At 38.2% G+C, this 26,971-nt stretch overlaps 2 protein-coding genes across 10 annotated transcripts in view; one reads left to right on the forward strand and one right to left on the reverse strand.

Moving 5' to 3' along the window:
• Window positions 1-25: 25 nt before the first annotated feature.
• zdhhc6 (zDHHC palmitoyltransferase 6) lies at window positions 26-6,331 on the reverse strand. 6 transcript variants are annotated; one of them, XM_085171098.1, is made up of 11 exons: window positions 6,220-6,331; window positions 4,211-4,750; window positions 4,008-4,099; window positions 3,389-3,548; window positions 3,120-3,278; window positions 2,527-2,580; window positions 2,088-2,255; window positions 1,861-1,902; window positions 1,261-1,409; window positions 752-798; window positions 26-644 (listed from the first exon to the last, which is right to left on the reverse strand). In XM_085171098.1, the coding sequence occupies exons 2-11, from the start codon at window positions 4,475-4,477 to the stop codon at window positions 544-546; spliced, it is 1,239 nt and encodes a 412-aa protein (XP_085027224.1). In that variant the 5' UTR covers window positions 4,478-4,750; window positions 6,220-6,331; the 3' UTR covers window positions 26-543. The 6 variants fall into 6 exon arrangements, with proteins under 6 accessions (XP_085027224.1, XP_085027222.1, XP_085027221.1 ...); XM_085171096.1 differs by lacking the exon at window positions 6,220-6,331 and adding an exon at window positions 6,066-6,178; XM_085171095.1 differs by lacking the exon at window positions 6,220-6,331 and adding an exon at window positions 5,965-6,076.
• vti1a (vesicle transport through interaction with t-SNAREs 1A) overlaps window positions 6,285-26,971 on the forward strand; it is a 114,438-nt gene continuing 93,751 nt past the window's right edge. For all 4 annotated transcript variants that reach the window (XM_085171103.1, XM_085171100.1, XM_085171104.1 and 1 more), the window contains exons 1-3: window positions 6,285-6,424; window positions 14,880-14,938; window positions 15,837-15,947. In XM_085171103.1, coding sequence (XP_085027229.1) covers window positions 6,331-6,424; window positions 14,880-14,938; window positions 15,837-15,947 — 264 coding nt within the window. In that variant the 5' untranslated portion in view covers window positions 6,285-6,330. The remainder of the gene's footprint in view (window positions 6,425-14,879; window positions 14,939-15,836; window positions 15,948-26,971) is intronic.

Consider the following 26,971-nt stretch of genomic DNA (forward strand, 5'->3'; position numbering starts at 1 on the left):
ATTACAAAGAATGAGACAAACACTCTTGGGGGAGATCTTTCTTTATTTTTCAAATTATATTTTGAGGCCAACAATTTACTTTCACAAAAATAATTAATAAAAAGAAAAAAAGAAAATGAAATGTCTCTATAAGGTAGAAAGAGTTCCATGCCCTCAAGTTTGGTGGGCAGAGGCTTTGCATAAGTAGCAAAAAAGAAATACCAACACAAATGAAAAATAACAGGTTCAAGTAAAAAGTTTAGTCATAACAAGGTTACACCATAGTCTGGTGGACTCTTGGACATTAAGACGGTTGTTGAGTTTAATTTTTGGTCAGAGGAATCAAACTGAGCCTATGGGACCAGTTCCTCTAATGACTTCTCCACAAATAAAAAGTGCTCAGCAAGACTCAAAAAACTACTTAGAAATATAAGTTGGCACTGAAATGTGCAAGAAATCGAAAATTTTAAATTCTTGATGGTAAACCTGCAGGATCGGGCATGACATCTTCAGTGGATGCTTATAAACATTGAGAGTTTAACACATCAAGCCCGTTGACATGTATTAATTGACTTTTTTATCACTGGTGGTATCACTTGCTGCTGTGTCATAATGGCACTTCTCCACACATCGTCTTGGAAACCATCCTCTTATACGCTCTCCAGCTTAATGCCAAACAAAAAAAATAGAAAGTTACACATTTGTTACAGTGACTTTACACGACACTTTGCTACAGTGGTTTTGAAAATTCAATGGGACAATAATTCCTTACCTCTCAGTTGCTCCTCACTCAAAACTTTATCTCCATACATCCACCATCTAAAGGAAAAAATTACAGTTTAAAAAAAAAAAAAAAAGACTCATCAAATACCTATAAAACTTATTAGCCTGTGGGGCCAGGTTCACCCCTTAAAGGCTGCACTAAGGTATGTGGTGTACCATGAATTAGCAGCTGGAGGTGAGGCATTTACAGGTCAAACACTTGTTGTTTGACTTCTGTGTTAATCCCAGTTTTTCCATAATGCACTCGGAAAACCAAGGTGGCAAGTAGAAAGAAATTAGTAACTGGCTATCTGGCTGACTGCTAGGATCTGCTTGGGACGAGTGACTGTAAATGATGTGGTCTACTTATGACCAAGCTGTGGAATCTGTCACTCAGACCCAAGTGGACCCCTAGACTCATGAAAGTGGAAACTATGACATGCTAATTAGACTGCTGGTTGACCACACTCAAAATCAAACACCAAACAGGAAACAGTAGTTCTGTGCAGACAAACTTACTTGGTACCACGAGTAGCCAGAATGGTATCCCCCTTGCAGAAAGGGATCCTGGGTTCCTCGGTGCAGGGGGTTCTAAAAAAAGTTTGTAAACCCTTGCTGAGAGGGCAGCAAGCTCCATTATAATCCTCTACTGCCTGGTACTGGACCTGCTGGTCAAGGCAAATATGATACATGGTTATTCTACTGCTCTGAACATCAGTTAAAAGTTATTTATGTATGTGTAGAAAGTCTTTAATCTTAGTGCATTGACAAATTTCACAGTACTGATTATAAGATCTACACTAAGGTATCTGTTAATTTCATTCTCTATGGCGTATTGGATTGTTACAAGCTAAGATGTAGCTCATCAATTTCCTGACATGATATGATTATAAATATGATCCACAGTGTTTATTTAGTATCAGTCCCTAGTACTTCAGCATGAAAATACACTCTTCTTGACCTGTATGTTTTGCTTGTTGCACACACTGAATAAGACAAATTCATGCAATGCATAAATAAACCCCTGACAACACTTAACAGTTATATGCATTGAAAACTACAGTCTTATCACATTTTGATTTTGTGGAAAAGTATTTATTCTTTAACTTGGTTACTTACACTTCTCACTCGTTTATCAGCTTTCTGTTTCAGTTGCTCAATCTGTGTAAGGAGAAATAACAGGTACAAACTTTATTTATAAACTGAACTTTTATAAGAAATGTCTAATTAGTCATCACTGAATCTATGGAGTTAAACAAACAAAAACATGTTTTTTCTCATTTTAAGACAGAACAGTAACAAACAAAACATAATCAGTAATGTCTACATTACTCAACTCAACCTACAGTTAAGGTGTGCTGGTGACACTTGGGATGGACTGGCCATACAATGCCATCGCCTCTGGGTGTCCCCGACCACGTGAAGACTTGTTTAAAATTCAGCCAGCGGCTGCCGAGGTCGTAGGGGAAGATAAACTCCTCCCCTGTTTGGTAGTGCTGTATTCTGTCTTTGGCCTATTAAAAGAAAGACAAGCAAACCAAGAAAACACATTTTCTAGTACTGTCAGAGGGTACTATAACACGTGTGTCTCGGTCATTTTTAAATATGAAGTACTGCAATGATCAAATGCAAAACAAAACAAACTACTTTTAAATCCCTCAGTATTGCGTGAATATAAAAATCACATCCCAGATTACTGTTTGTGAATCAAGAGAAAAAGACACTGATATCTCAAAATGTTATCAGGAATCAAAGTCACGGGAAATCAAGCAGAGACATTCTGACCTTTTCCTCTATCCACGACTCGATTGAAGTCTTATTTCGAAGGATGACTTTCATCTGAAAAGGACAGACATTCATTATCAGAGTTAGCAATCTCTCGGCCTATATTTCCTTAAATAAACTGCTTTGTTATTGGAGTATTGATTGGAGCTGGATATATACTACACATGTCCAAGCTTTAAACTTATAAAATTGGTTTCACTCTTTCTTGCTTAAGAAATTTCAGTTACCATTTATTTATTACAGCTATGCAGTTTATCTTTTTTATGCTATGCACTGTCTTTCTTTGTCCCTTTATGTTATGTTAACCATCTTTGTTACATTATTTGCATATAAATAGGTAGGAGTATGGATCCATGCATTTGCAGAATTCTAACACAGTTTTACTTCTGATATGCCTACATACGCCACAATATGCTCTCTGGTCAGATCTTCACCAGATGTTTTCCACACTGCTCTTGTCTTGAAGTGAAAACATGGCTTGCAAGATCTAATGTGGCTTTGTAGGATTATGAGTAAAATAATCAGACAAATGTCTCTCTTTTTTTTTTTTAACCAAAAGTTTGTTAAGTTTGCAAAACTTAGGAAAAACTCACCTGTATAACGAAAAGCATACCAACGGCAATAGTGGTGCCAAGTGCCAAACCTAAGGCAAAGAGTGTAGCAGCAAAGGCAGGCACACTGAAGGGCATGAGGGGCTGAAATTGACGCACAGCACTCATGTCAATCTTTACAGTACTCCAGCCGAATGATATCTGCAGTGAAGAAAGAAGAAACAGCTTTATTAGCCTGGTGGGGGTTCGGCCTAGAACTGTGATAACAGGACATCAAAAGCATGGTGGGGCCAGCGCAGGTGACAGCTCACCCTCTCATACAGCTGTGTGTACATAGTCATAATGAAGATAACGGCAGCGTGTGAGCAACCCAGTGGAGCCAGGAGCAGGAAGCTGGTGAAGTAGGCGTGATTCAAGTGGCCACAGCAGTTGTTGATCCAGGGGCAGTGGTGGTCCATTTTCATCACGCACCTGAAGGAATGGAGATGAGGAGTAACAGGACATAAGAGTAATAATCTGCAGTCAAAGCTCATTTTTCAATCATCATACAACTGCAAAAACAGACATTTCACATCAATAGACAATCACTAATGATGTGCTCTAAGGTATGGAGCACTCTAATGGAGTGATACTTGCATGAGAGGAAATAACATGCACTTAAGGGATGTTTTCTTCTGCAATAGTAGTTTGGTGTGCTGCCAATAGCTCAGTAATTTTGCAGCTGTAATGCCCCGTTCCTGAACCAATTTCTTTGGTCACAAGTCAGTGTTTTTCCATCACAAAGAATTTTTCTGCCACTCCCCACAACCTTTTTAGTCAGCAACTAAAGGAGAAGCTCTCCTCTCATTCACTGTCACACTATTTTGTACAGGTGAACCGTTTTGACTGTGTTTAAACATCAAGTTTTGTTTTGGTAATAAATGTAAATACCTGTTACACTTTCGACAGTGGTGGGACCTGGGAGCCTTGTAGCCTTGACACCCTCTGCAGTACTGTAGGTACTGGGTATCCTGCTGATTTTCCTGTTTCAGCATAGACACATGTGTCAGATAATATATAGATTTATAACATTTAAATAAGTTCATGCTTGCTAATGTTTGTGTGCTAAAAAAATTATATGAACTTATCCTTACTGGTTTCCAGCCAAGAGGAATGTATCCAGGTCCAACAAACATAGCATTGAAGTAGTTGTAAAGTATGAGGACAGTCCAGTTGATGAGCATGATGAAGTTAATGCTCCCCCCTGTAGTGTCTAGAGGCCAGTACCAGATAATGGAGTCTAGAATTGCCATTGTGGAGCATATAGCAATGACAGACAAGGCTATGATTGGACCCCAGTGGCACAATCTCCGAACCTCATGGAGGTTCTTAAAGGTCACAAAGGTTGACAGGAAGTTCATTTTTTCAGAGCTAGTTTAGTTCTAGTATTTTGGCTGCTGGACTCCAGAAATTTCAAACGTCGATGTGTTAGTGTTTTGCTCTGCTATCTCCCAAAGTCACGGGTAGAGGTGATACACATATTTTTTCTCGTCCTCTGAGTATCCAGGAACAGGCCCAGCCTTGAGCTACTGACGCGTTCTGTGTCCCACGATTTCTTGTCCTGGCAGAGAGCAGCATCCTCTCTTGTCAATCCCTGAAGCACACGGTCTTTGTGATGGACTCAAGTTTCCCATCTGAAAGAGAGGGCGAAAGCAGTTTTAAATCATAAGCAGTGAAATTAATTAGCGACAGAGCCAGGAGTCCAACCTTCAGTTTGAGTCCTGAAGCTCAAGCCCACCTAGGTTATGCAGCAGGACAATGAAATGAGAAACACCTGCAAGTCTACCGCTGAATGGTTAAAAATAAACCAAAATAACATTTTTGGAGTTGCCAAGTCAAATTCTGGACTTTAATCCGATTGAGATGCTTTGGCATGATCTTAAACATGCTCAAAAAAACCTTCAATTTGGCTGAATCAAAACAATTATGCAAAAAAAGAGTAGACGGAAATTGCTCCACATCAACGTGAAAGACGGATTGACAGTTATAACAAATGCTTGACTACAGTTCTTGCTGCCAAGGTTGACACAACCACTTATTAGTTTTAGAGGGCAATAACCTTTTTACACAGGGCTACGTAGGTTTGGATACCCCCTCCCCCCCATTAATAAATTAAATTATCCTTTAAAAACTGCATTTTGCATTTACTCGTGTTATCTTTGTCTAATGTTAAAATTTGCTTGATTATCTGAAACATGTAAATGTGACAAATGTGCAAAATACTTTTTCACAACACAATTTATGTCATACTGCTAATGAAAAAGATGTTATTCGTGCTTTAAAAAACAGAAACAACTCCTCGGTAGTTGCAATAAAAATACTGAACAATCATGACTAACATTTTTAGCTAATGACTTAAAAGCAAGTACAGAAACGGCAATAAAACATACCACACTAATGTAGACAGTGCTGGATTTGTATTAATATTAAATGACCATACTAAAAGCAGAACCACAGCATTTGCTTCATTGACTAATTAGCTTGAGTTACCAAGCTAGCTAATTCTCGCCAGAAAAAAAAAGATTAATAATTACGATTTATATGCAAGTCTTCTATCCATCACTGCACAGTAATGGACAGAAAACTATGCGTTAGACAACTCCGATTTTAAAAAAATCAACAGACAGGTGATAAGTTTATGCCTTTAGCTCTAAAATTGTGTTTCCGTTAGCACCGTGGGTTCAGCAGTTATCGTTAGATAGCTAGCCTAGTCACCAGCATAAACACTAATAACGTAGCATGCTGAACACTTACCACGAGGGGCAAATAGAAAACAAAGATAACCTAAATGACAAATGCTTTGTTTTTAATAAATAGAAACAAAAGGCTGTCACTTTAAATCACCAACCTGGTCACTTCCTTATTTTTTTCATAAAATTTTCCTGTGTACAGTGAGGAACCTTCCTCATGGTGTCTCAGAAACTAATACCCTCCACCACTTGTAGATACCTTTTAATCCAAGTAGTAGTCTATCACCGAAACGGCACAGAACTACAAGAGTTATTCATGTATTCAAATTCGGGCTGAAATTAACAGCATTTTCTGTCCATCTTTCGAACCTTTTTCAGTGTCGAAAACGTGAAAACAAAGTCAAGTTCCTTACCGAGCACATTATACTGTGACTCAAGGAAGAAGCTCCATTCGAGGCTTGTTGTTATTCTGAGCTAACTGTCAACCAGAAAGCTAGTTACCTGTTGTAAACTCGACTACCAGAATGTCTTCAGACTTTGAAGCATACGAGCAGGACTTTGGAACAATTACCGCAGAAATAACTAATAAAATTGGCCGAATTCCCAAACTAAGTGGAGGTAAGAGAGTTTAATTTATAAGCTGTTAAAGCTCATCTGGCTTGCTAGCTCCAGTCTCAGCTGACAAGGCAGCTAACGGTAGCGATAATGTGATTTAATCCAAATATTGGTCAAACTAGTGGTGAAACACAGCTATACAAAAAGAGTTTTTGTTATATAAAAAGAATGTGTCATGTATATGTGGCCGTCTTCTTATCTTGGTATGTCTTTGATAGGTTTAGCCGGTGTGAAAATAGTGTTAAAGAACATCCTAACTCTGTTTATGGTGTTCAGAAGAGGATAGAAGCTTCAAATAACTTTAATGAGTAGGTTAATATTAATTGAAACTATTCAACTGAAGTAATCTTTTAGTGTTATCATAGTGATTTAGTGTATGACATTCTTGCCAATACTTACCATAAAGAAAAACCTATGGATGTTTTTGTGGACAATCATCGTTGGAAAAGTTAAGTTTTGGAATGGCACTGATATCACAGCAGCTTTCAGTGACACTTTTGGGGAGTGTTGTTTTTAGTTTGAAAGCATACGTTTCTTAATATGTTAGCAAGGGCCTAGTAACTAATATGATGGACTAATAACTTTATCCTGGTATTGACTTAAATATTTAAAAGCGTGTCTTTGGTTGACTATTTATTTAGCTCTTTACATTCCAATTACTTTTATTTATATAGCGTTAAATCATAACAGCAGTCACTGAAGGTACTTGGATTAGAGCAATGTAACCTTCAGTGGACGGCTTTTCCAGCAAAAGGTTAGCAGTTTCAGAAATTTTCTCATTGATCTTCAGAACACAGTCCTGGATGCAGCTGTAGATGGTGTACTCTGGTTCATCCGTGCATGCTGTCCTGCACAAAGGACAGTGTATCAGCGGCGAGGTCCATAGTAGAAGTTACAGAGGAGTTTGAGGTGGGATTACATCAAGCATCAGGTCTGAGTTCCTTCTTGTTTGCAGTGATAATGGACAGGTTGATAGATGAGGTCAGGGAGGAGTCTCTGTGGACTTTCATGTTCGCAGATGACATTTTGATCTGCAGTTACAGTAGGGAGCAGGTTTAAGAGGTCCTGGAGGTAAGTTGAGGTATGCACTAGAAAGAAGAGGAGTCAATAGACAAGACAGAATACATGTATGTGAATAAGAGGGAGACAGATGTAACAGTTAAGATGGATGAGTTTAAATAAAAGCAACGTACAATGCACAAGAAAAGTAAAGAAAGTAGTACAGGAGAGGCGGAATAGTGTCAGAGTTTATTTGTAGCAGACGGACAACAGCAAGAGTAAAAGGAAAGGTTTTTCGAGATGGTATTGAGACCTGCTATGATGTATGATTTGGAGACAGATCATTAATAAAACCACACAAGACAGAAAGTTGTTAAGATGTTTTTGGGAAGTGGCCAGAATGGATTAGATTAGAACTGAGTACATCAGAGTTTCAGCTCGGATTGAGCAGTTTGCATACAAAGGTGGAGAGAAAAGGCTGAGATGGTTTGGAACTGTGGAGAGCAGGGATAGTGAATGTATTGGACAAAAGGAGGAAAAGAGGAAGACCACAGAAAAGATTCATGCATGTAGTGAAGGAGCACCTGATAGGATGAGGTGGAAGCAGATGGTCTGCTGTGACAACCCTTAAAGCGACAAGCTGTAAGAAGAAGACATTGCTGGTTTCATCAGTTTGTTAAAGTGATAGCATTCTGTCATTCTATCAGACTTAATTCAGACATAACCAAAGCCACATGTAACACTTTTTGAATGATGTATTTAGAATAGATTGTTATTAAATTGTAGCTCTTCAAGTGTGACTTTGTGGATTCTTTAAAATGAAAACACGGGTATTAGCTGGTAGCTTCTGGTCTAGTCTTCTTAGAGTTTTTTTGCCTCTTCATTTGTATTACCCGCAACTCCTTCATTTTAGAAACACTCATTGATAGATTCTGATGCTGTAGGAGTACAAATCTGACTCTGTCTTCATAAACTTTATCACAAAATTTTATTTATTGTGATATAATTAGAACTGAAAGCTCAACATACATGAAACATATTTAGGAATTTTTGGTGTGGTCCATGTGTGCTTCCAGCAATTAATGCTGTGTTCACACCACTGATAAGAAGCTACAAACTGACGCCTGACACTTGTTGATGCTTTATGTGCATCAAATCAAAGTTGAGCTGACGTCCATTTTTTTTCTTCAACCTATCATATGCTTGATGCAAATAAACACTTGAGCGACACTTCAGTAGCAAACCAGTGACAGTGTCGCTTGTGATGTCTGTCTGTCTTTGTAATTTTGTCTGGTTGTGAGAATTTAACATTAAGGCATGCAAATGGTGTCTTTTAAGCTCTCTTTTATGTTTAAGAAGGATTATTATTTTGTTGAAATGTGGAAAAAGCATTATGTTCTAATTTTGTTTTGTGCAATAGGAAGCCTCTTTAACATGTCTGACCACAATTTTGATAAAGGTGTAGCTTTGAAACTTTCTTGAGATAACTTAGGGCAGCTGGAGAACACCTTATTACTGTGTAGGATATTCTCCTATATAGTCATGTCTTATTGAGCTGGGCAACTTAAGATGCTGGAGAGACATCTGCATAGTGGTAATCTTTTTATAGTTGGTTAGTTTTTGTAAATTTTACTTGTTCAGGCCTATTAAGACTGCTGTTTGTGGAACGACTTTGGGTATTTCTCCCCTCTTCTGCTCTGCGTGTATCAGTTTCGGAGGAGAAGCAGAAGAGACATACACATGCTTGCGCACACAGTGAAACAGACAGCAGAGAGGAGAAACAAAACTCTATTGGACTCTTTTGAACTGAGCTAAAATAAAAAGTGTGCACAAATATTGATAGTATCAATAGCAATTCTGGTATTGATACTCAGATCGATACTTTTTAAAAAAAAAAATCCCCTTAAGTTCAGTATGTAGCCCTCTGAATTGTATTAAATTAATTAATTAAATTTAATAATTATTTGGAAATGAAAAAATATACCTCAAACATACACTATGAAAAATGTCAAACAACAGAAGTTGACATGACCTTTAGAGACAGGCACATTTACATTCTAGGTCTCAAAAAAACTCAGTTTGAAAAGCTGTAAGGTGTATTTTGTTTTGTTAACCAGTTATTAATGAAAGTAAAAATCAGAGTGTGTTAATAGTCACTATTTGCAAATTGACGATGAGCCATCTTTTAAGTCGTGAGTGACTGCTCTCCCCAGCATAAGCTGCCTATGTAGGTTTAAAGTAGAGATGGACCGATCCGATATTACGTATCGGTATCGGTCCGATACTGACCCAAATTACTGGATCGGATATCGGCGAGAAATAACAAATGTAATCCGATCCATTAAATATAAAAAAAGCACCTCACAAAACTTGCGACATGGCGTAACTCGGCTCATAACCATAGCATGTCACAGCAGAATGCATCACGTGATAGAGCAGCTGTGTGTATTTGTAGCCTTGCTACCAAACCAGCATTTCATCTCCGCCGAAGTTTTCCCAGAGAGAAGTAAAGCAAGTGTGTAAGTTCATCTCTGAATGTAAAGCATTCCCACGTTAAGCTTAACAACAGATATATGGAGCGACTGCCTCTCTCTCTCTCTCTCTCTCCTGCTGCTACTTCAATCGTGAAACTGCTTAATGATCAGCTGATCGGCTTTTCTGTCACGAGTCCGTCTCTCTTCTTAGTTTTTGGCCCACTTCTCACCAGAAAGAGGAAACCAGCGGCTGAACAACAGCAGCACTATTAAGCTTGATAAGCTGTTGTTAGAATTTATTTAATATTACTTTCTACACCAGGATTGTTTTCTACCTAGCTGACGGCTGGTAACTGTGCAGGGGTGGATCTAGCAAAGTTTAGCCAGGGGGGCCGATAGGGCATGAACAGGAAAAAGGGGGCACAAAGACATACTTTTCTTTCTTATTCTCATTTAAAATGTCTAGCTTTTAATAAATAATTATCTGACTCTTACACCCAAAGTTTTAATCTGATGTAAAATATATAGAAGTCCATTACTGTATATAGTAACTGTTAAGTCTAATATACCCTAGTAAGTTATACTACTTTTTCCTTTGGGAAGATACCATCTGTGCAGTCTGCAATTCTGTAGAAGAAAGATGTTGAATCTATTTAATTATTCTTGAAAAATAATTTATTTCTGTGCATTTTCCCCCTGCATCAAATTAAATTTGATTACATCAATTAAGCATCATGAGGTGGAGGGTGGTTCCCTATTTTTTTTTGCTGGGAGTTTGCAACCCTATTAGTTAGGTTGCTTAATATTTCTGCTAAGTACTCTTTAAAATACCAGAATAGGGAGGATGGAGTAGGTTTAAGTTTATTAGATTGATCCGTGTTGCTGAACTATGAAATATTTTGGGCGCAGTGTATTTTTTACATACAGGTATAACAGAATAGCTTTAGTGTTGTTATTTATTTAAACTTGAGTATAAACTTATACAAAATGCAGCAAGATATTAAAAAAACTTTTATTGATTAAAAAACACACTATATCGGATTCATATTGGTATCGGCAGATATCCAAATTTATGATATCGGTATCGGTATCGGACATAAAAAAGTGGTATCGTGCCATCTCTAGTTTAAAGTATCAGTACTGGCAATTTTGGCCCTGTATTTACTTGGTATCAGAACAATACCAAAATCTGCAATATCGCACCGCACTACTTGACTACATTTTCAGATAGTAATATGTTTTTAATGTTAGATAAACCTCCTTTCTCATCACCAGTTCTCATACTTGGTTCTGTAGGTTTCAAACATGAAATCCTGACTGTCTGAGCCTGTGTTTTTGATACTGTAATTTATATTCTGCAGGATCTAGGCACGAATGGATGGCTTTGACTTTTTTCTTTGAAGGGAGTCTTTAAAATGTATTTATGTTTACATTTCTGTACTGTGAAGCCCTGCACTAAAAGAGGGTTCAGAGGTGGGTTAAAACCTACAGATGTTGTTAACCACCTGGCTCTGAGTCTTCCCATCTTGTTTTTCCTACATGTAGATTTACCAGATTGCTGCATTAGTGTTTTGGTGGCAGGCAGGCAGCTGAAAGACGGGCAGCTTGTGGATTTGGCTAAGCCTGGAAGGGAAACATGAGTTTGGATGACATGGAAAAGGCCAGAGCTAGTTGGCCAGTTGTGACTTAACTTTAAAATGTAATACTTTTACTTGGCACCTAACATACCCATAAATGAATGTAGACATATCAATGGGTAATACTTTCCTATTTAAAATGACTTAATACAAAGAATACATAATAGAAAGTTGAGCTTCAGTTGCTCCCTTATTTCACAAGGGATCACCACAGTAAATAGCTCCACTATTGACATTGCAGATTTTTTTAAAACCCCAGATCCCCTTCCTGATGGAACCCCACAGGGATTTATGTCTCCTCCTGGGATCGAACCGTAGCGTTTGCTTGTTAGGCAGATGTATAAACAGCTACACTGTCATCTGACACCACTCAATACCAATCACAGTTATAAGCTGAGACAAAATAGTCATTGAGTTTGTATTTTTTTTCTCAGTGCAAGAGCCTTTCTGCACAGCACCTTCTTCTATTTTTACGGTCACTTTTCAAAATTAAATGGTATTTTTCAGTGTGCAATACACTGGGTGTTTTTAGTTTACAGCTACACTAAGCCAAAATGGTGGCAAATATATATCTAAAGGTGGATATGACAATTAATTTAAGGCTGAACTACTACATATTAAAATTTTGGTGTCCACACCTAACTGAGTAGTAGCAATTGTTACTACTTACTTACAGTGAGTGTTAACTAGTAGTTTGTTTTAAGTTTTCAGATTTCATATTTGGAAGCTTTATCTCGTCCTCTCGGCTCACACTTGCTCATTGGGTTTTCAAAGGCGCTGCTCTCACAAAACCTCGCTTGACTGAATATTTCTGGTTTGGAATTGGCATGTTTGAAGACTCATGGCAGCCCATTCCGCAGAGTAATTTCTCATTGCTTCCTCTCACCATCTGTTGACTGTGTCAGAGGAAGCCTGTATGAATATGTACAAAGCTAGAAAATGCATTACAACCATAAGTAGTTGTTGTGTGTTTTCTGACACCAATGGAATAGTTTACAGTTGAATTTCAATTCCCTTCCTACTCATTAAGTTTTTCTTAAGTTCTTACCCAAGTGGATGCATTTTGCCCATGATATTCCCTCTGTTTAATATTTTAAAAAGGGACCATAACATTGTTCTTGTATTACTTTTACTTGGCATGTTATGTTGTTGATAATGGCCATGGCATGTGGAAAACATGTCCTAGATGTTCACAAAACAATTAAAAAAATATTTATACATTAATTTTTGTATATTATTTATTTTCAACATTGCTCCAAAACTCAGCATCAAGAAGAAATTTGAATAAGAATACTATGAACAGAACAAGACTCAACATCCTTGTTCTATTAAACATGGCTCCAAGTTTTCACGTTTGAATGTTCATGGCAAGAGATTATTTGTCAATCACTGGCATTGAAATATGAAACATAAAAAGTAAAAGAAAAATACGAAGCCCTTTGTTTTCTTTATTTTGCCTTACTTCTGTGTACAAAACTCCTCATCCGTCTGTCAGCAGGTTCTAGTCTTGGTAAATAGCCATACATATTTCACAGCCCTCTAGCTCGGGCCTGAGCCTGAGTACGAAAGCGTCATCTCATCTTTCACTGAATTGCCTCTGGCTGTTTACTATAGAGGTTGTAAGGTTGGACACAGGTTTTAAAAATGAATTTAAGGGCCATGTTGGCCTATGGCACCTGAGAAACAAAGATCTTGGCTTAGCTTTTTTTTTTTATTGCAGTCCCACAGCTGGGTGTTCTTGTGATTTACTTTTGTTTGTATTTTACTTAAAATGCTTTTCATACTTTGCTTTTAAACCTTTATTAGAATACATCTGTTGGGGTTTCAAAAGCAAATAACATTTTCAGAATTTCTTAATTACTGTAAAAAATGTAAGATTGGTTTGACTTTGTAGGCATCACCTCTGGTCTGATAGAGTAGTATTGATAAAATAACATTTACCATCGGTACTCAATACTGAGCTGGTGTTTAAGATGCTGCACTTTTTGTAATGATAAATTTTATCTGTGAATTTATAATTATGTCACTTTTTGTTTTCTGGGATTTTTAAAAAAATAAAAATAATGTAATATTTTTTTTTTAAAATATATTTAGTAAATAATGTAATAATTAACATAATTTTTATTGTCAGTATATCAGGTCCACAGGTGTCCTCTTAAACTGTTAAACCAAATATACTACAAGATCAGCACTTTGACTGACTGACTGTTGTGATATGCTGATGCACTGATAACATTAACACAACTTTGTGTTACAAATGTACTCTAAACTATTTAAAATTTAGTATGATATATCTCACACCATGGTTAGCAAAAGATTTCCACAACACCTCAAGTCTGGGATGGTTCTGACATTATTTTGGCTTCACTTTTGCATTACATTGATCGCTTTGTCTTTTTCCTCAAACTGTTGTGTGGTGGGTGCATTGTTCTACTTAAGGGAGGCTGCTGCTGCTGGGGAGTGCTGTTACCACAGGGGTGTGTAACAATGACATATGGTGGATGTGTGATAAAGTAACATGCACATAAATCTCTTAACCCAAAGTTTCTGAAGTAAAGGCTGCATGTTAAGATGACATTAAATGTTATTTTCTTTACCCTCTTTTATATTTTTTATGTTATTAATGGTATTTATGCATAAGAGAATTTATTTCCTAACTTCATTTTTTTGTTTTCTTTATTATTATTAAACTATATGTGTAAGTTGCTTATACTTTATGTCAAAGCCTTGGGCAATGGTCTTTTCTTTTCTTTTTCTTGTTTTTAAGTTAACATAAATATGCTTGATTAGTAAACACCATACCGCATACCATGAACAAACAAAATCTTTGGCAAGGATCTAATTTCAGGACAAAGACTAGTTCATGTAGATGTAGGGAAAGTGATAATGCCGTTGCCTTAAATAACTGTTGGAAGCGCTGTAGTTTGCACGCTGCTCTGGAACTCTTAAGTCCTAATGAGTTTCAATGGGTAATGTGGTAGAGCAGCCATGGGGTGAGGTGTAGAACAGTGCGTTAGTCATTCTGAGTGGGACTCATACTTCTGGCAAGTGAGCAAAGCTGACACCTCCCTTCCCTTTGAGTTGGCATGAGGTGTCTCGCTGCTCCTCAACAGAAACCAACAAAGGCCTCATAGACGCCAATAACTAAGAGACATCAAATGTTGGCTCGTCGTGTGGAGAGAATGTGTAAATATATCTTCAAATGTGTCCTCGTGTGTTGTTTTCTCCCAGTCTCTTTCTTTCTCTCTCCCCCTCTCTTCCCCCGTTGCGGGGGAGTTAGGCTGTTGTCATGAAGCGCTGTTCCTCCGTCGGCTGATCAATATGTTGCTGGGTTTTTTTCTCTTTCAGAGGAGAAGACACAGCTGGTTCTAAATGTCGACAAACAGCTTGAAGAAGTCAGAGAGTTGGTATGTCTTTGATCAGTAATTTTCTCCTCTTCCCATTTCCTAAATAATGAATTTGTGGAAAGAGGGAGGGGACAATTTTCACTGGCACCAGACAACAGCACCTGTATTATCCTGGTGGTGACATGACATGTAGACATAACGCACATGCACACATACTTCACATGGCGGAAAGGAGGCTTCCTCCTCATATGATTACTTTCCCATAATCTGCTTTTAAGTGACACCCCTATGACACATTTCAAGCCATTATCTTGGGTGGGTGTCTTCATGTTGCTGTTTAAACATGAGCAAAGTCACCTGACAGAAACAAATTGTTGTTGCGGTTGTCTTGTTATGCCATAGTGATGAGTTCCCTCCAAATCTGCCACAGAGAGACCTGTCTACCCATGCATCAGATGTACTTTTGCTTCATTCACTCAGACATTGTTGGGCCCATGCGTGTCATGGCAATGAAGGAGCCCTCGTATTTGATTGTGTACTTACAGAACATACTTCCTCTGTTGTAACTTTTATCACAACTGAGTGACACCAGCAGAAGGCGTTTTATTTTACAATCGGCACTGGAGGATATTAAAGTTAATGCTGCTGAAGTTGAATCTGTTCAAAAGTGTTCAAAGGGAGCACACAACTGTAAAACTTGCCCTTAAAATTTTTTTCAGAAAGCTGGTACAGGAAATATGATCATAAAAAACCTAAACTTTTAAATGTAAAAATGTACATATACAGTCAATTTTGTACTTTTAATATTTTAATGTAAATCTGTATTATAATGAGCTCTAAATCTGTCACTCTGGCAGTGTTTTATATTCCAAGTATTTCTTTCGATTTTGAAATGACTCTTAAAATTTCTGTTAGGAATGTTTGACTTTAAATGAATTGGATGAATTGTGGGTTTTAGCTGGAGCAGATGGACCTGGAGGTGCGAGAGATCCCCATCCAAAGCAGAGCCATGTACAACAGCAGGCTGAAGAGCTATAAACAGGAGATGGAAAAGCTTGAGAAAGACTTTGTAAGTATTTCAATATGTCATGAAATGTTTTTTTTAATTCTCATGCAAATGCAACAGTTGTAATAGTTGTAATGTTCTTATTGAGAGTGTAAATGATGCTCCATAATAAATAAGCGTCTATAAACTACTCATCATAAAACAAACACCCTAACTTTTTTAAACTCAGAAATTAAATTATAAAATAAATGCATATTCAAAGAAATATCATTTGGAAAATTGGTTTGGAACCAGTCACTGCTGACACACGTGTGTTGAATTTGTGGGTTACTTTTCTTCCACTCAGGCGAGCTGGATGAAGTCCAGAGACTGTGATGGTTTTCCATCTTTTCAAGGCCACCGTGCAGTTCTGTTGTTCCAATGTTTTGTGTCATTATCTTACCAAAAAGATGAACCCCTGACCAATCAATCTGCCTTCGTTTGTTACTTGTTTTTTTTTGTTTTGTTTTGTTTTTTTGTCACATGTCCAATAGCGAAATACAGTACCGTTTTGTGCATGACCATATTCTGCTAATAATTCTTCAGAGGATGTAGTAACACTTTGTTCCATCACCGCCTTTGTTCAGACACATCGTTTTTGTAAGTAATCAGCAGAATTTGTGGCACGTGCATAAATCCCTTTCATGACATTTCAAGGCTTCACATACTTCCATCGCTCTGCAATAGCTGTAAATTAACCAAATAATTAAACAGTAATCCTCGAAAAACACTTCTTTTCTCATGAAATTTGCATCATTATTTATTTATCTTTACTGTTAGAAAAACACCAAAAACTGTGGACTGTTTGCGTGTAACTCTCACTCTCACAGTAATTCCTGCACTCGCAAACAGACTTGCACTGAAGCTCAGCGGTGCATCCACAGAGGTTAATTCAGAGTTCATATCTGAACTTTCAAGCAATGCCTATCGAGAATGGGTTGTGCGTGTTTGTGTTGTTGCTGCAGAATCTGGCCTTGTTTAGTAATTCATAAATCACTGTATGTCTTGGCTTGATTTATCAAAGCTTAATGAACAGTCTGGTCTTTTGGGTCACTTGCTTTTAGTCTACATTTTGAGCTACCAATATTGCCCAAGGTACTTCACGTAATCAATAATACTCAGAAATACGCAATTATCCAGTGCAATTGACTCCAAAACTTTTTTAACCTCTTATTTTAATTATTATATCTTTAAATTGATCCTTGTGAAAGCATTTTGAATTGATTGTTGGCATTATAATTATAATAAGAAAAATTGTAGTGGTAACGTATCTTTAACTATATCTTTTTTTCTGTGGTTGTTGTTGTTTTCTGTTGTCAGTTTTGTTTTGCTGGTGCTCATAACATGATAATAAACCCGTAGTGTAAGAGCCGCTGACCTTGAGCTTGAGAGCACGTGTCCCTCCACGAATCAAATTTTATGTGATTTAAATCCACAGCCTCAGAATGAGTTGGAAAAATATATACTGAATTGTTGAAGTCCTGTTGAGGAAATTCAGCAAAGGCTTCTCCTTAATGTGTTAAGTTTAGATGTTGGCCAAAATAACGAACAAACTTTTCTCCAAACCTTGAAATGAATAAAGTGTGTACTTTTCCACACAAATCTGAACTTTTTCTTCGCTTGTAGAGGATTTATTGGAGGATATTTGGATAGCTCAAGTTTAATGGGAAGGTTTTCAGAAAGTAATGGGAAACAGTGCAATGATCATCTGAATAATGCACAATGCACAGCCTATATAATCAGAATTCCAAGTGTTGAGTAATTTTGATTTGATACAAAATGTCAAAATAAAAGTAGCAGTTGCGAGACTCAAAATAGACTTATGCACATATGAAAAACTACATATTTATACTGCCCATCTATACCTCAGATGACTACTACAGCCCATGCTTTTCACCAACACTCATTATTTTTCTTGAATGTTTGTTTGGTATCTAATCATCAAATACTTTTTATATTCCCCCACCTCACCACTCCAAACAAGTAAACATGCACAAACACCGCATTTAGATTCAAATAATATGTGCTAGTGACCTGTGAACACGCCACTGAGATGTGCTAACTGAGATCATAGAAGAGATCTCTGTGCCAAAACAGCTTGCTTTTCTCGCCATGGGCATTTAATTGGCTGACGATTAATCTTTAACTTTTCTTCTCCCCACTCTTACCATGCTTAATCATCAAGCAGTTAACACCTGCTGTGGCCGATATTGGTGCTAATTTTCGTTTCTAGCCTTTTTTCCCTGTCTTACGAGCATGTGCTGGTGACAAAAATTGTTTCTTCACCCTGGCAAAACATGGCATTCCTCCATATACTTTATAATGCAAAAATCCGGTGTGCACAGTCCTTAGAGAGTATGATGATGTCTAAATTCTTTTTCGCACATCGCTGCATACTTAAGTCGTGTCTGTAATTGCTTGTACTGAAATAAAAAGCAGAAGGTAGCCGTAGGATAATCCTGGTGTCCGGAAAATAAAAAAGCAGTGACTGGCTTCTAACTGTGAGTCTCCCTGTTTGACTGTAATTTCTCTTTTTTACACCTCTGCGTGTGGCGCGGTGAAATCAGCGCACATTTAAACCAGGATCACCCACCTCACAGAGTTACATCTAGTATATCTCGTCTCCCGTAAATCTGATGCAAGTGTTCAGAAGGCAAGAACTTCAGCCCCCTCAGATGTGTCTCAGATGTGCCAAATGCTATAGCTGAGCTCAGCTTCTCACTTCCTGCCGGCCTAGCGAGGACATGACACTCGGCTCGAAAAGGCATCGAGTGGAAAAAAGGGCAATCTCCTTTCTTTTTAATGTAAAAAGCTCCGGCTTTGTTGTGCTTTCTGTGGATATCAAGGCCTTTCCACTCCCTCACTACCAAATCTCCCCCCATAACCCACCCCCTACTGGCCTCCCACGGGTGTCTCCCCCCTTAACCTGCTCTCTCATCCTCTCATTCACCCGTGGTTTGAAGTAATTCTACCACTGGTGTGCCAGCTTGAGACCTCATTCCTTCTCCTTTTCAGACAGAGGGCTGGAGTTGACCTCAGAAACCCAGCCATTTCATCCAGAAAGACAACTTATCAAACAACCATCCCAAAAGGTGTATATATATATATGAGGTGTAGCTTTGTTGGCTTGTTGGGTGACAGCTTTATTGTGATAAAACCGGGGGCCATGGGGATCTCACAGGTGCTGAGCCACGACAAAACAGACATTGTAGTAGCCAAAGCAGACAGCAGCTTAAGCAAAATAAAAAGTAAGCCAAAGTGTACAATAAATAAATAAATAAAAAGGAAATGAAAATCCTATTTGATGGGGTCAGCTTGCTTAAATCAGAGGGAGAAGAATGGCATGGCTCTTAGCGGTGGCTTTGATCAGGGAAAGAGAGCCTAACCTAAGCTTAATTTAATGAAATCTATTGGGCAAACAGAGCCACCGTTTTCAAAGTGCCAGGTTAGGTCTGTCCCAGTGGGCAAGATGAGGACTCGCAGGCATTGATTGCGTCATGCAAAACACAACTTTAAGTGTGTGAGTGAAACTGGACGCCATGAAATATGTGATTCGTGTGACTTGTGTATAATGAGGCATCGTAAAGCAACATTGGCTGGAGGATTTAAAGAAACATTTGTCAGTCCTGATAAATTTCTCTTATCCGAATATATTTTGAGTACAAAGACCCCTCCTTCCTTTCGCCTGACTATGACAAACTGTTCTTTATCATTGTCAGGTCTCTGATTTATTATGTAGACTCAATAAAAATGAAGTTTTTTTTTCATTTTAACAACAAAATTGACATTATTTAGATTAGGTCATAATTATTTGGTTAAATGATAAACAATCTTCAGGTATTATTGAAAATGAAGTAAATTTATCAATTTCAAGCAAACTTTTCTAATTTCCTTGTCATTTTTAACACTATTCTGCTTTTCCAATCATCAGTAAGTAATTAGCTGAATAAGATGCACCGGTGGCTGTAACTTGCAGCTCTAATATCATTATTATCATTATGTAATTGGTATAAATTCACTGGAATAGCTTTGCCTCAATATAAATAAACTTTTAATATAAAGTTTCATGAGGAGTATTGATCTCTTTTAAAAAAAATCACAATTCTTGGTCATTACTTTGCAGTAGCTATGAAGTTTAGACAAGTGTCTTCATATTTTTTCTTCCCATTTTAAATCCTGAACCCTTTTGAGAGATTATTCACTGCATGGCTTACTTGGACTATCAGCACACCTCCTGCTGGCAGCAGATGGCGGTGTTGATCTAAGAATTTTCTTTGAGTAAGCTTCAACATCAGGAAGATATTCACCAATTCACCAATTACTTTGCCCTGCTGATATGTGGTTGGACTTGCTCTGATAAATTCTTCTTACCATTGCTATGCCTAACCTCTGCTTTATGTTTTATATGCAAGATTGAAAATGGTGTCCCTGTGGTGAAAACCTGAGTTCTTGCTTCAGTAGCTTATAAGTTTATGCATTTTCTTTTCTTTTTCTTTGCTTAATTATGCTTTGAAAAATACTTAAGCAAACAAAACAGAATATAAATTAAATGCTAAGTCCTTGGGAAAGTGAAATGCCTTTTTTAAACATTTCATGCTTAAACTCACAACAATATTCTCATTTCTTCTCTCAACTAGTTCTCCGAATATGTTTCACCTATTTAGATTGTTTCTTTTTTTTATTATATCCAAATAAACACTACTGGTCCAAATGTTTGTACTCAAGAATCTTTGAGTATTAAAAGGTTAATTAATAGTCTTTAAATCTCAAGCTTTGACAAGTTTTGTTGTTGAGACCTTACATCTTTTTGTCATTTATTAAAAAGGAGGTCCTATAATGGTCAAGGCAGTTTTGTTGATGGCACGAGATCCATTGTGTTATGTGTTTTGTTTCATCTTATGGAATTTTGAGTAGAAAACTATTTTATGTTTGTCATAATACGCCACATAATGTTCCATCAAGGACCCACTAACATGTTATCTACATGACAGTATTTCTTTTGAAACTCATATCGTCACCCGGTCTTATGAGGCCGGAAAATATGTAGGCATAGTACAAATTATTAGTTATTGCAAGATTTGAAAAAATGCGATACAGCCAAAATTTAATTAGCCTGAAGTGCAGTACTTAAATTCAGAAAGAGCCCATTCAGTAAGATTGAGGTGATGATTTGTCTTTTCATTCCCAGCTTCATTTATTCCGACATGGACCCTGATGTTAAATCATGAGGCCAACTGTCACAGGAACTCAACTATCTCTTACTAATTTCCAGTTATCTGTTGGGGTATTGTTTGGAGCTTCAGTCATGGTCAAATAGGATGTGTGGATTGCCTTTTTCTTTAATAAAAGTATTTTCAGTGGAATGCCTCCCAGTGTCTGCCAAGGGAGATAATTAATGCATTTGGAAAAGAGTTGGTCAGCCTTGAGAAATTGAACAGTTTATCTGCTAGGTGCACTGAGGTGAATGGAATGAAAAAGCTATTGGTATTGAATATTTTCACTCCATATATCAATTTCATAAGTGGTTTCACTGACCTTATAATGATATCTTGAGACTTGACATGTAGTTTTCAGTTGAGGCAATGACTGAAAATGGTTTTAATGAATTGGAGTACAGCACCTTTTAAGCTTTTTTTGATGTAGAAATGATTTAATTAAAGTGCGGATGCACAGATATAACAGATAATTTAATGCTCAAATTCGATCAAGACTGAGTTACTAATGAATGACTATTGACATTCCTACACGCGGCTCAAAAACATGTTTGAGAGTGTTATCTGAAGTTTTCCATGAGACTTTTTTTTTTCTGGCCCTAAACTTAAAACTTTTTGTGTCCTCTTAATCTGATGGTCAACCACAAACTATTCATCAGTGGCAATGAATTAACATATTTCTGGATTTATATTTTAATTTTCAGGGTTTTGTCTTTGTGTGAATGGCTTCTGCACTAAGTTCAGTGTTTGAAATGTGAATTTTGAGTGATGGAACGGAGTCAAACACTTGAATATGAGGGTCATTTTCATGTGTTTCATTATCTTAAAAAACTAAATAAATGATCATGGACACTTGAAGATTGTAGAGACTATCCAGCTTTAACAAGAGTGGTCATAAACTCATTACTTTTGGCACAGTTACTAACCTTAGCAAAGAATGAAGAGTTTGCAAAGTCATTTAATGAAAAAGTTATTTGTTTTAAAGAGCTCTGGCATCTTAAATGCAATTTTTTTGCACAACTTGATCGTAATTATGTTGAGATTTAAGTTTTGAAGTGAGATTTTTTTTGGCTGACTGTACGTTCCAAGCTAAACGTACAACTAGCGATTATATATTAGCATTGTTGTAATCCCACTTGAAGGCTTCTTTTTTTTGCCCCTTGTCCTCATTAAAGTGACTTCTGCAAGCAACAACATGACAGACCAACATTAGTTGGATGTTAGACACTATAAATCGCATTAGGTTGCCTTGGCTTACTTGTTCATATTAAACACAGAGGAGTAAATGCAGATTGACTCTTTTCATGGTTTGTTGCTTAACAACCCATCAACAACACCAAAGTCTAATCACTCATCACCAGTCATAAAAGAGTTCCCTGAATTGACAGGGATTTTTTTTCCCTCTCTCCCTATATTTCTTCTGCGCTGAGTGCAGATTTAGGATGTAAGCAAATAGATCTTCTTCTTCTACTTATGAATTCTGGCTTTCATTCGGAAATCGTTGCGAGCAGTACGTCTTGCACAAGCCCTTTGCGGATTTGTGGTATTGCAGGCTTTACCATGTCCCCTTTATGGACACCAAGATGGGATTCATTTGTGGATTAGCTTTTTGTCACTCATGTTGAAACCATTTTATTTATTTATTTACTTTTTTACATGTTTGATGGCGTAATGGCAATGGTAGGTTAAATCTGGGTTGAAGGACAGTGTCACAAGAAGGACAAAAAGTTGTGCTGTCCAAAAGTGCCGTGTTCGGTTTTTATAGAAAAACGGGAGACACAAACAGTTGGCAATACTTTGCTAATTCTGCTTTGTTTTTGTTTGTTTTGTTTTTTTATTTAAAAAAAGAACACGTATGTTTTACATGTGTAAATTGTGTTGGAAGCATTAAAAGAAGGGGATAATTGATAAATGTAATTTAACAGCCGGTTAAGTCTAAATGGAAGTATCGTTGAATGTTGATGGGTCTGCGTCTCAAGTTAGAAATGTCCTTTTGGGCAAAATATAGGCGTTGACACCAGTTCAGGATTAATTAATTAATAGGGTGTTCTCGGTGGTTGTGAATGTAAAGTTGATTTTTAAGTTATATGAGTAATTTCTTTAGCATTGCTCAAAGAAACCAGACTGAAATTATGCTGTGTAATTTCCAGTAAGCCTGAAATTTAGGATAAAATTGGCACAACAGCAAAATTCACTTGCTAACGAGGTGTGTGCTCTTTAACAAAATGATTTGTCGTAGGGTTTGACTCTCAAATATCACACAGATAGGCCGTAATTTGTAAACACATCACCCCCTGCTTCTTCTGTGCCTCTTCATGTGAACTCTCTTCTGTATGGATGGGGTATCTGCATTATGCCTGGAGCACAGGATTTGTTTGGCAGTGTGCAAATTCGGCCGTTATCCTTCCACGCGATCGTTTCCTTTCTCGCTTATCTCTCCTGGCCCCTCCAAAGTCACCGTACTTTCACACTCACTGACAGCGATCAGTATAGCTTTCAGACGCTTGTCTGGCTGAGTCTGCCAAGAAGCGAAGGCCCTCCCAGGTCCCCTCACTGTCCTCAGGGCTTGTGTGATTGAGTGACTGGAGTGAGTGGGGGCCAAAGATAATAGGGGGAAAATATAAAGACATGGGGTGATGATATGATAGCACCCCCACGCTCCTCCTCCACCCTCCTCCCTCTCTTTACTCCCCTTTCCACCTCCCCTTCACTTTTCTTTTCCTTTCTGTTCTTCTTTCTGTCCTACCCCCGGTTCTCGTGCACCGAGCCTGTCCCACGCAGTAGTGTAAACCAGAAGTGACATGTGACACCCACTCCCCAGTGATGTGCTGACAAGCGGGTACTAGAATAGGTGACAATGTTTTCTTTTTTTGCCAGACTGGCTTAAGTATGGTGAAGGGATTCATGAAGTATTTATGAAATATATTATGAATCATTGGGTCTGTGTTTTTCCTCTGTATTTTAGGCAGTGGCATTTGCTTTTAATAAGTAAGGCTCAGAGACGCCAAGGCTGGGGAAAGGAGTAAATGGAGGGAAAACTCTGTATATTTCATCTTTAGTGGTGTTTCTTTAGAGTAAAACTTCTATGTTTACACATGTTTTAACCCTTGCTCACAGCCCCTTCACAGAAACATGCACACACATGCACACACACAATTAACTTGGTTTCTTCCTCTCATCCTAAGTGTTTCTAATGAGGGAGTGTGCCAGAAAGAAAGGGAAACCGTTTTTGCTCTCAGCGACCAACAATTTTGCCTTTTCTCGAGTGTTTTTGAAGCCTGCAGTGGAATCTGGCTGTGGCCTTGATCAGAATTACATTGTGGAAGATGAATTAAGGTTTTTTTTTTTCAATTATCCCAGAGGTTGGCCAGCATTAGAGCATCAGCTTACTCCTGCAGTGAGACTAAACTCTTTAGTTTTGTTCCCCTCATCACCATAGAGCACTTGTTTGTTCTCCGTTAAGCTTTTTTTTTCTTCTTTTTTTTTGTATGTTTTTGTCTTGGTATTTTTATTCTGAAATTATTCATTTCACAAAAGACATTTGCAAACAATCAAATAGCTCATTAAATTAATGTTATTTTGTGGCTATTCCAGCACTTTTTTTGTTTAAAAATAAATAAAGCATCATTTTTGTTTGTGTTAATGTTGAATATAAGACAATTTCCTTTAAATTGGCTTACGAGGTGCAAGAAAGTCTTGTCTGTACCAATCAGTTGACTGCTTTTTAAAAAATTTCTGCACCGTTGTTGTGAATTCCAGCACAGAACCTGCACACTCCCAGGAAACTCGTAAGTGTATTGGGAAGTTCAGGAGGGCACATGTTGGAAGGGCTTTGGAAGGGGGCCTTACTGGCCTCATCAGCATTTGAATGTGTTCTGGCTAGTGAAATAACAAAGTATACATAAATATATAGAGATAATGATCTGGCAAAGTCTCTATGTGCGCTGCTGTATTCTTATGCTAATGATCCAGCTATTCAACGCCAACAATGGTCACATTACAAGAAAAGGCAAAGCACTGAAGGAGATAGTCTTCTGTGTACGTGTCCACCGAGGGACGCGCACATGCTCACCAGGCCCAACTTCTTTCCCTTTGTGTCTAGTTTTTTTTTTTCCTCTTTTTTTTTTTATTACATTTTTCAATTTTAGATAACACTCCAAGAATAGACATCAAACAAAAATGAATCATAAATCGAGGTCAGGAGTGAGCCTCTTTCCAAAGCAGAGAAAGGGTTAAAAGTGAAGGTATCTTTAAAAAAGATGGGAAGACTGATAGGAGAGGAGCTCTTCTCAGCAGAGGGTTCAGTGAACCATATGTAGGTGCCCACAGGCTAATGGGCCGGTTGGTCCCTGGCTTGCCAGGTATCCTGTATGCACATTTCCAGCCCCCCCCCCCCCCCCCCCCCCCAAAAAAAAAACAACAACAACACACACACACACACACACACACACACACACACACACACACACACACACACACACACACACACAGATAGATAGACTCTCCCTCCTCGTCATCCTCCAGCACTCACCTCTCCAACCCCTCCCACCTTCACTCTGTGAAAATACCTCCTCCACTTTCCTCTAATCTCACCTTTTTCTCTGGTGCTGACCTGGGGAGGCTCTCTTTATTCCCCACTGCACGCCAGAAGCCAGCGTTGTGATCGGAGCCCGGGCCCCTGCGCTGGTTCCCCTCTCCTCTCCTCTATCCTTGCCCTGGCTGCCCGCCTCCCCGACGGCTCTGCTCTATTGATTTACTCCCCCAACCAATGCTGTCTGTCTCTGTTTTGCACCACCAGCACCTAGGTCCCTCATCTCTATAACCCTGCCTCATTTTCTTAGCTGTCTTCTTTTTTGTCTTTTCATACTTTCTTTCTTTCCATCTTTCTTTCTGTCCCCTCCTACACAACCACGGGCTATGGAAGGAAGAAACTAATGGAACAAGAGCGAAGGAGTGAAAGAGACACGGAAAGACTGGTAGTGTGGGAGGGGAAATGGGGCCTTTGATTTTTCATTAGAAGCACCTTCATATTTTAATATTGGGTTTAATCGGGCCCTCGTGCCTTAAAGAAATAACCACTGAGAGATGATCCCTCGGCCTTCAAAAACTATATGGCGTTTCTTCAATCAAAGCCCTTCTTGAATTTGCTCTTTTGTTTGGAGTTCACTTTCAACACCCCTCCTTCCACCGCCTTCTCTTGCTGTCTCCTGGCCTATCACTTTGTGGTTATAGTCGTTAGGCTTATTGACTGATCTCAGCAGTACTTAGCAATAGAAATGACTTTGACAGGGAACCCCCCCCTTCCATTCACACAGGTGCAAGAATGAAATAGCATGGTATCAGAGTGGTGTAAACCACTACTGGCAAATGATAAAACCTTGTTTGCTTGTGGGCTAATTGATTGATAGATTAAAAAAAGCAAACTAATAAAGAGAAGTTTTATCACAGTTGTGTCAGACAGTGTCAAGTTTTTATTAAGGGACATGATCTTTTTGAAGCTGATCCACTCTGTCTGCCTAAAATAAGTCTCCTCACCTCACACCTGCTCAGATATGTCGCTGGCTCATTTATTGCCTTGCCGTTGTTGATCATTCACCTCTATTTGTGTTTTTTTGACAATCGTTTCTCTGAGACTCCTTGAGGTATTTCATGGAGGTGGAACACAATGCAGTGTGCGTCGAAGCCACCAAAGCACCAACCTGTGAGCTAATGAGAGGCCCCATGCTGTTATCTAAGGCTCCGGCTTCTCTACCACTGCTGCACTTCTATCAGGGGAGAGAACACACACCGGGCTACCGTTCACATATGTTGCACGCGTACGTTCCCTGGGATGCA

This window comes from Neolamprologus multifasciatus, chromosome 8, assembly GCF_963576455.1.
Source record: "Neolamprologus multifasciatus chromosome 8, fNeoMul1.2, whole genome shotgun sequence".
Taxonomy (NCBI): domain Eukaryota; kingdom Metazoa; phylum Chordata; class Actinopteri; order Cichliformes; family Cichlidae; genus Neolamprologus; species Neolamprologus multifasciatus.

Bases quoted from the DNA above. Each gene is read 5' to 3' on its own strand.
- zdhhc6 (XM_085171098.1), bottom strand. From the start codon at position 4,477: ATGAACTTCCTGTCAACCTTTGTGACCTTTAAGAACCTCCATGAGGTT. The intron at 3,549-4,007 runs GTATTTACATTT...CCATTCCTTCAG, and splicing joins CACTGTCGAAAGTGTAACAG to GTGCGTGATGAAAATGGACC. The intron at 2,581-3,119 runs GTGAGTTTTTCC...TGTCCTTTTCAG, and splicing joins GTATGCTTTTCGTTATACAG to ATGAAAGTCATCCTTCGAAA.